The sequence below is a fragment of the Ascidia mentula genome, chromosome 5 (genome assembly GCF_947561715.1).
Source record: "Ascidia mentula chromosome 5, kaAscMent1.1, whole genome shotgun sequence".
In the NCBI taxonomy this organism is placed as follows: domain Eukaryota; kingdom Metazoa; phylum Chordata; class Ascidiacea; order Phlebobranchia; family Ascidiidae; genus Ascidia; species Ascidia mentula.
Window position 1 is genome coordinate 12,186,218 of NC_138570.1, and position 9,782 is coordinate 12,195,999.

General features: G+C 38.3%; 1 protein-coding gene across 1 annotated transcript; it reads left to right on the forward strand.

Annotated features, from left to right (window-relative positions):
- Positions 1–6,921: 6,921 nt before the first annotated feature.
- Positions 6,922–7,911, forward strand: LOC145902921 (uncharacterized). Its single transcript, XM_082991010.1, has one exon. It carries the CDS (start codon positions 6,922–6,924, stop codon positions 7,909–7,911), a length of 990 nt encoding a protein of 329 aa, XP_082847136.1.
- The last annotated feature ends 1,871 nt before the right edge of the window (positions 7,912–9,782 follow it).

A 9,782-nucleotide genomic window follows, 5' to 3' on the forward strand; every position in this document is an offset into this window, starting at 1 on the left:
CAGTATATGACTTTTCGATAAAAAATATTTTTTTTCAGTACAAGCTTTATTATACAGTGGAAAACGCTGATACTCCAGTACTGAGTTTGCGGTTGCACAACGCATGTAACTATGCGATTTCAGTACTTGTCCATTTTGCAGTATATGACTTTTCGATAAAAAATATTTTTTTTCAGTACAAGCTTTATTATACAGTGGAAAACGCTGATACTCCAGTACTGAGTTTGCGGTTGCACAACGCATGTAACTATGCGATTTCAGCACTTGTCCATTTTGCAGTATATGACTTTTCGATAAAATATATTTTTTCATTGCAAGCTTTATTATACAGTGGAAAACGCTGATACTCCAGTATTGCGTTTGCGGTTGCACAACGTATGTAACTATGCGCTTTCAGCACTTGTCCATTTTGCAGTATATCACTTTTCGATAAAAAATATTTTTTTTCAGTACAAGCCCTATTATACAGTGGAAAACGCTGATACTCCAGTACTGAGTTTGCGGTTGCACAACGCATGTGACTATGCGATTTCAGCACTTGTCCATTTTGCAGTATATGACTTTTCGATAAAAAATATGTTTTTTCAGTACAAGCTTTATTATACAGTGGAAAACGCTGATACTCCAGTACTAAGTTTGCGGTTGCACAACGTATGTAACTATGCGATTTCAGCACTTGTCCATTTTGCAGTATATGACTTTTCGATAAAAAATATTTTTTTTCAGTACAAGCTTTATTATACAGTGGAAAACGCTGATACTCCAGTACTGAGTTTGCGGTTGCACAACGTATGTAACTGTGCGATTTCAGCACTTGTCCATTTTGCAGTATATGACTTTTCGATGAAAAATATTTTTTTTCATTACAAGCTTTATTATACAGTGGAAAACGCTGATACTCCAGTACTGAGTTTGCGGTTGCACAACGTATGTAACTCTGCGCTTTCAGCATTTGTCCATTTTGCAGTATATGACTTTTCGATAAAAAATATTTTTTTTCAGTACAAGCTTTATTATACAGTGGAAAACGCTGATACTCCAGTACTGAGTTTGCGGTTGCACAAAGTATGTAACTCTGCGCTTTCAGCACTTGTCCATTTTGCAGTATATGACTTTTCAATAAAAAATTTATTTTTTCATTACAAGCTTTATTATACAGTGGAAAACGCTGATACTCCAGTACTGAGTTTGCGGTTGCACAACATAAGTAACTCTGCGCTTTCAGCACTTGTCCATTTTGCAGTATTTGACTTTTCGATAAAAAATATGTTTTTTCAGTACAAGCTTTATTATACAGTGGAAAACGCTGATACTCCAGTACTGAGTTTGCGGTTGCACAACGTATGTAACTCTGCAATTTCAGCACTTGTCCATTTTGCAGTATATGACTTTTCGATAAAAAATATGTTTTTTCAGTACAAGCTTTATTATACAGTGGAAAACGCTGATACTCCAGTACTGAGTTTGCGGTTGCACAACGCAGGTAACTATGCGCTTCCAGCACTTGTCCATTTTGCAGTATATGACTTTTCGATGAAAAATATTTTTTTTTCAGTACAAGCTTTATTATACAGTGGAAAACGCTGATACTCCAGTACTGAGTTTGCGGTTGCACAACGCAGGTAACTATGCGATTTCAGCACTTGTCCATTTTGCATTATATGACTTTTCGATAAAAAATATTTTTTTTCAGTACAAGCTTTATTATACAGTGGAAAACGCTGATACTCCAGTACTGAGTTTGCGGTTGCACAACGTATGTAACTATGCGATTTCAGCACTTGTCCATTTTGCAGTATATGACTTTTCGATGAAAAATATTTTTTTTCATTACAAGCTTTATTATACAGTGGAAAACGCTGATACTCCAGTACTGAGTTTGCGGTTGCACAACGTATGTAACTCTGCGCTTTCAGCATTTGTCCATTTTGCAGTATATGACTTTTCGATAAAAAATATTTTTTTTCAGTACAAGCTTTATTATACAGTGGAAAACGCTGATACTCCAGTACTGAGTTTGCGGTTGCACAACGTATGTAACTCTGCAATTTCAGCACTTGTCCATTTTGCAGTATATGACTTTTCGATAAAAATATGTTTTTTCAGTACAAGCTTTATTATACAGTGGAAAACGCTGATACTCCAGTACTGAGTTTGCGGTTGCACAACGCAGGTAACTATGCTTTTTCAGCACTTGTCCATTTTGCAGTATATGACTTTTCGATAAAAAATAGTTTTTTTTCAGTACAAGCTTTATTATACAGTGGAAAACGCTGATACTCCAGTACTGAGTTTGCGGTTGCACAACGTATGTAACTATGCGATTTCAGCACTTGTCCATTTTGCAGTATATGACTTTTCGATAAAAAATATGTTTTTTCAGTACAAGCTTTATTATACAGTGGAAAACGCTGATACTCCAGTACTGAGTTTGCGGTTGCACAACGTATGTAACTATGCGATTTCAGCACTTGTCCATTTTGCAGTATATGACTTTTCGATAAAAAATATGTTTTTTCAGTACAAGCTTTATTATACAGTGGAAAACGCTGATACTCCAGTACTGAGTTTGCGGTTGCACAACGCATGTAACTATGCGATTTCAGTACTTGTCCATTTTGCAGTATATGACTTTTCGATAAAAAATATTTTTTTTCAGTACAAGCTTTATTATACAGTGGAAAACGCTGATACTCCAGTACTAAGTTTGCGGTTGCACAACGTATGTAACTATGCGATTTCAGCACTTGTCCATTTTGCAGTATATGACTTTTCGATAAAATATATTTTTTCATTGCAAGCTTTATTATACAGTGGAAAACGCTGATACTCCAGTATTGCGTTTGCGGTTGCACAACGTATGTAACTATGCGCTTTCATCACTTGTCCATTTTGCAGTATATCACTTTTCGATAAAAAATATTTTTTTTCAGTACAAGCCCTATTATACAGTGGAAAACGCTGATACTCCAGTACTGAGTTTGCGGTTGCACAACGCATGTAACTATGCGATTTCAGCACTTGTCCATTTTGCAGTATATGACTTTTCGATAAAAAATATGTCTTTTCAGTACAAGCTTTATTATACAGTGGAAAACGCTGATACTCCAGTACTAAGTTTGCGGTTGCACAACGTATGTAACTATGCGATTTCAGCACTTGTCCATTTTGCAGTATATGACTTTTCGATAAAAAATATTTTTTCATTGCAAGCTTTATTATACAGTGGAAAACGCTGATACTCCAGTACTAAGTTTGCGGTTGCACAACGTATGTAACTATGCGATTTCAGCACTTGTCCATTTTGCAGTATATGACTTTTCGATAAAAAATATTTTTTTTCAGTACAAGCTTTATTATACAGTGGAAAACGCTGATACTCCAGTACTAAGTTTGCGGTTGCACAACGTATGTAACTATGCGATTTCAGCACTTGTCCATTTTGCAGTATATGACTTTTCGATAAAAAATATTTTTTTTCATTGCAAGCTTTATTATGAAAACTGAAAATAGGCTTTGACCACCTGGTATCATAATGAATTATGAATCTGACGCTCTTCTGGTGGAGAACAACAAATATACACCTTTTGTTTAAAAAAAAAGATTGTATTTTCTGACGTTTCGCCTGTACGTACGACTAGGCTTCTTCAGAGAATAAAACAAACACAGTAGCGAAGCGAACCAACAGGGCAAAGAAATTGAGCGACGAAAAAACAAAAGGGCGTAACAGCTAAAACACAGCGGGACATAATTCAATGGACAACATCGATCATGGGTCAAACGGCCAAACATGGGAAACCAAAGTCACGAATTGTTACGGGCGAAATTGCGGAACACGGGCGAAAGTACTTTTCCATCGTTCCGATTTAAAACATTCGGTAGCGAATTAATATAATAATTTTCCACAACCAACCGTTTTGCCAAAATTGTTTCTTGTTTTAATACTTTTGCTTCCTTCCAATTGATACGGTGGTCGGTGTCAAGCATGTGGGCACATAGGGCAGATTTATTGGGTTCCATATTGCGTATGGCTGCCTTGTGTTCTTTAATACGGGACGTTAAATTGCGCTTAGTCTGGCCAATATACACAGTGTTACAATCAAGACAAGGGATTAAGTAAACTACACCGGTCATTTGAAGCATGGGAATACGGTCTTTAGGTTTGGGAAACATGTTTTCTAAAGTGCATACCGGTTTCATGGCAACTTTTACGCCAGTGGCGTTGAGTATTCTTGATATCCGCTCAGAAACTCCCTGTACATATGGTATGGAAGTGAATGCTGTGTATTATAATGGAACAACTTGAGCAAACCGCTCTTGCTTCCTTCAAAACACCCCCGCGACTTTGGCTCCGCTATGTCGATGACACGTACGTCATCATAGCAAAAGACGAGGTCGCAGGGTTTCATAACCACATAAACAGCATCGAACCTTCCATTAAGTTTACCCGGGAAACACAACATGACCATAGTCTGTCATTTTTGGACGTAAACGTCACTGCAAACCCGGACGGGAAACTTACCACCTCCATTTTTTACAAGCCTACACACACTAACCGCTACTTACAATACACCTCACACCATCCGAAACATCAAAAACTCACTGTGGCCAGAACCTTATATAACAGAACGATTACACATATTGCCGATCCACACACTCGGAGGGTTGAACGCAAACACATTCAAAACGTTCTAAAACTAAACCAATTTCCCACTAACCTAAATCTCACACCCCACACACACAACAAACCCACACAAACATACACAGCATTCACTTCCATACCATATGTACAGGGAGTTTCTGAGCGGATATCAAGAATACTCAACGCCACTGGCGTAAAAGTTGCCATGAAACCGGTATGCACTTTAGAAAACATGTTTCCCAAACCTAAAGACCGTATTCCCATGCTTCAAATGACCGGTGTAGTTTACTTAATCCCTTGTCTTGATTGTAACACTGTGTATATTGGCCAGACTAAGCGCAATTTAACGTCCCGTATTAAAGAACACAAGGCAGCCATACGCAATATGGAACCCAATAAATCTGCCCTATGTGCCCACATGCTTGACACCGACCACCGTATCAATTGGAAGGAAGCAAAAGTATTAAAACAAGAAACAATTTTGGCAAAACGGTTGGTTGTGGAAAATTATTATATTAATTCGCTACCGAATGTTTTAAATCGGAACGATGGAAAAGTACTTTCGCCCGTGTTCCGCAATTTCGCCCGTAACAATTCGTGACTTTGGTTTCCCATGTTTGGCCGTTTGACCCATGATCGATGTTGTCCATTGAATTATGTCCCGCTGTGTTTTAGCTGTTACGCCCTTTTGTTTTTTCGTCGCTCAATTTCTTTGCCCTGTTGGTTCGCTTCGCTACTGTGTTTGTTTTATTCTCTGAAGAAGCCTAGTCGTACGTACAGGCGAAACGTCAGAAAATACAATCTTTTTTTAAACAAAAGGTGTATATTTGTTGTTCTCCACCAGAAGAGCGTCAGATTCATAATTCATTATGATACCAGGTGGTCAAAGCCTATTTTCAGTTTTCAGTATTATCAGAAGAGAAAACAGTAAATCGACGCTCTTAGCGGCTCGAAGGTTCATCAAAGAAATTTGCACGATTGAAAAGGAGTACAGTCACCTACGGTTTAATCATAGATGCAAAGACCTCAGGACTCTTCCAAAAAGTTTAAGGTTAACTCCTCCGGACAAGACTAGACAGGCTTTTAAACTTGTGCGAAACTGCGGTTGGCAATTGCTAAAATGTCGCATTGCCAATTCTCACCAAAAAATCTCGCAACTTAAGAAGACCTCGGAGAATCTGAAGAAACACCTCCAGGAACATCTTTCCCCGAGTCTTTTTGAATCATTGGTTTCGTATGGAAATTTTCGTCGACAAGCAGTAGCCAGATTATGTGAAGCAAGACATGAAGCCAAGATGAAATCTTTGGATAATTCAAACAAAGACAGACAACAGGGTTCCGATCAAAAAGGAATTTGGATTAAAAACATTTCTTCCCGTGTCTTAACTAAAGCAGAAACAACAGTGTTAGAAAAGGGACAAAATTTCGCCATCACTCCACACAAATTACCCACCATTGATCTGATCAGTGCCTCTGAAGCAGCTCTTCTACGCCTGGGCACAGATAAACTAGCGGAAGCCGATCATGCCCGTAGCAAAATTTCTAAGATTTTGAAAGAAGCCAAATTGCCACCTTCAAACTTTTCTAAAGAAGAATGGGAAGCTACTAAGAGTTTGAGGAACGACACCAACATCATCATATCCAAGGCTGACAAAGGAAATTGCACTGTGGTCATGGACAGACAAGATTATGACAATAAAGTTGTTACCATGCTCTCGGACAACGAAACTTACAAGAAACTTGCCAAATCACCTTGTACTAGACTGGAGACGAAACTGAACAAATTTGTGTGGAAACTACGGACAGAAGACTGCATATCCCAACCGGAGTATCGAAGACTACACAGCAGCGACGGTGTGCTCCCAAAGTTTTACGGGTTACCCAAAATCCATAAGGAAGGTATTCCATTAAGACCGATTGTTTCTTTTGTTAACTCGCCAACCTACCAGCTATCTAAGTTCATCAGTCAAATTTTATTTCCTTTAGTTAATAGTACTGACTTTACTGTAAAAAATTCCAGTGAGTTTGTAAAGATTATTTCAGGATATAAATTACTTCCGCATGAGTGTCAAGTATCGTTTGATGTCGTTAGCCTGTTTACGTCAATTCCGACAGATGTTGCGCTCAGAATATCCTTGGACCAACTACAACAAGACACAACACTACATGAACGTACCAATCTTAAGTTAACACACATCCAAGAGGCATTACAGTTGTGCTTAGACTCGACTGTTTTCACATATAAACACGACATTTACCAACAAATTTTTGGCACCCCCATGGGCTCTCCCATTTCACCGGTTCTGGCCAACATTATAATGGAACAACTTGAGCAAACCGCTCTTGCTTCCTTCAAAACACCCCCGCGACTTTGGCTCCGCTATGTCGATGACACGTACGTCATCATAGCAAAAGACGAGGTCGCAGGGTTTCATAACCACATAAACAGCATCGAACCTTCCATTAAGTTTACCCGGGAAACACAACATGACCATAGTCTGTCATTTTTGGACGTAAACGTCACTGCAAACCCGGACGGGAAACTTACCACCTCCATTTTTTACAAGCCTACACACACTAACCGCTACTTACAATACACCTCACACCATCCGAAACATCAAAAACTCACTGTGGCCAGAACCTTATATAACAGAACGATTACACATATTGCCGATCCACACACTCGGAGGGTTGAACGCAAACACATTCAAAACGTTCTAAAACTAAACCAATTTCCCACTAACCTAAATCTCACACCCCACACACACAACAAACCCACACAAACATACACAGCATTCACTTCCATACCATATGTACAGGGAGTTTCTGAGCGGATATCAAGAATACTCAACGCCACTGGCGTAAAAGTTGCCATGAAACCGGTATGCACTTTAGAAAACATGTTTCCCAAACCTAAAGACCGTATTCCCATGCTTCAAATGACCGGTGTAGTTTACTTAATCCCTTGTCTTGATTGTAACACTGTGTATATTGGCCAGACTAAGCGCAATTTAACGTCCCGTATTAAAGAACACAAGGCAGCCATACGCAATATGGAACCCAATAAATCTGCCCTATGTGCCCACATGCTTGACACCGACCACCGTATCAATTGGAAGGAAGCAAAAGTATTAAAACAAGAAACAATTTTGGCAAAACGGTTGGTTGTGGAAAATTATTATATTAATTCGCTACCGAATGTTTTAAATCGGAACGATGGAAAAGTACTTTCGCCCGTGTTCCGCAATTTCGCCCGTAACAATTCGTGACTTTGGTTTCCCATGTTTGGCCGTTTGACCCATGATCGATGTTGTCCATTGAATTATGTCCCGCTGTGTTTTAGCTGTTACGCCCTTTTGTTTTTTCGTCGCTCAATTTCTTTGCCCTGTTGGTTCGCTTCGCTACTGTGTTTGTTTTATTCTCTGAAGAAGCCTAGTCGTACGTACAGGCGAAACGTCAGAAAATACAATCTTTTTTTAAACAAAAGGTGTATATTTGTTGTTCTCCACCAGAAGAGCGTCAGATTCATAATTCAAGCTTTATTATACAGTGGAAAACGCTGATACTCCAGTATTGCGTTTGCGGTTGCACAACGTATGTAACTATGCGCTTTCAGCACTTGTCCATTTTGCAGTATATGACTTTTCGATAAAAAATATTTTCTTTCAGTACAAGCTTTATTATACAGTGGAAAACGCTGATACTCCAGTACTGAGTTTGCGGTTGCACAAAGTATGTAACTCTGCGCTTTCAGCACTTGTCCATTTTGCAGTATATGACTTTTCGATAAAAAATATTTTTTTTCATTACAAGCTTTATTATACAGTGGAAAACGCTGATACTCCAGTACTGAGTTTGCGGTTGCACAACATAAGTAACTCTGCGCTTTCAGCACTTGTCCATTTTGCAGTATTTGACTTTTCGATAAAAAATATGTTTTTTCAGTACAAGCTTTATTATACAGTGGAAAACGCTGATACTCCAGTACTGAGTTTGCGGTTGCACAACGTATGTAACTATGCGATTTCAGCACTTGTCCATTTTGCAGTATATGACTTTTCGATAAAAAATATGTTTTTTCAGTACAAGCTTTATTATACAGTGGAAAACGCTGATACTCCAGTACTGAGTTTGCGGTTGCACAACGTATGTAACTATGCAATTTCAGCACTTGTCCATTTTGCAGTATATGACTTTTCGATGAAAAATATTTTTTTTTCAGTACAAGCTTTATTATACAGTGGAAAACGCTGATACTCCAGTACTGAGTTTGCGGTTGCACAACGTATGTAACTATAGGATTTCAGCACTTGTCCATTTTGCAGTATATGACTTTTCGATAAAAAATATTGTTTTTTCAGTACAAGCTTTATTATACAGTGAAAAACGCTGATACTCCAGTACTGAGTTTGCAGTTGCACAACGTATGTAACTATGCGCTTTCAGCACTTGTCCATTTTGCAGTATGTGACTTTTCGATAAAAAATATTTTTTTTCAGTACAAGCTTTATTATACAGTGGAAAACGCTGATACTCCAGAACTGAGTTTGCGGTTGCACAACGTATGTAACTCTGCGCTTTCAGCACTTGTCCATTTTGCAGTATATGACTTTTCGATAAAAAATATTTTTTTTCAGTACAAGCTTTATTATACAGTGGAAAAGGCTGATACTCCAGTACTGAGTTTGCGGTTGCACAACGTATGTAACTATGCGATTTCAGCACTTGTCCATTTTGCAGTATATGACTTTTCGATAAAAAATATTTTTTTTCATTGCAAGCTTTATTATACAGTGGAAAACGCTGATACTCCAGTATTGCGTTTGCGGTTGCACAACGTATGTAACTATGCGCTTTCAGCACTTGTCCATTTTGCAGTATATGACTTTTCGATAAAAAATATTTTTTTTCAGTACAAGCTTTATTATACAGTGGAAAACGCTGATACTCCAGTACTGAGTTTGCGGTTGCACAACGCATGTAACTATGCGATTTCAGCACTTGTCCATTTTGCAGTATATGACTTTTCGATAAAAAATATTTTTTTTCAGTACAAGCTTTATTATACAGTGGAAAACGCTGATACTCCAGTACTGAGTTTGCGGTTGCACAACGTATGTAACTATGCGATTTCAGCACT

Bases quoted from the DNA above. Each gene is read 5' to 3' on its own strand.
- LOC145902921 (XM_082991010.1), top strand. From the start codon at position 6,922: ATGGGCTCTCCCATTTCACCGGTTCTGGCCAACATTATAATGGAACAA.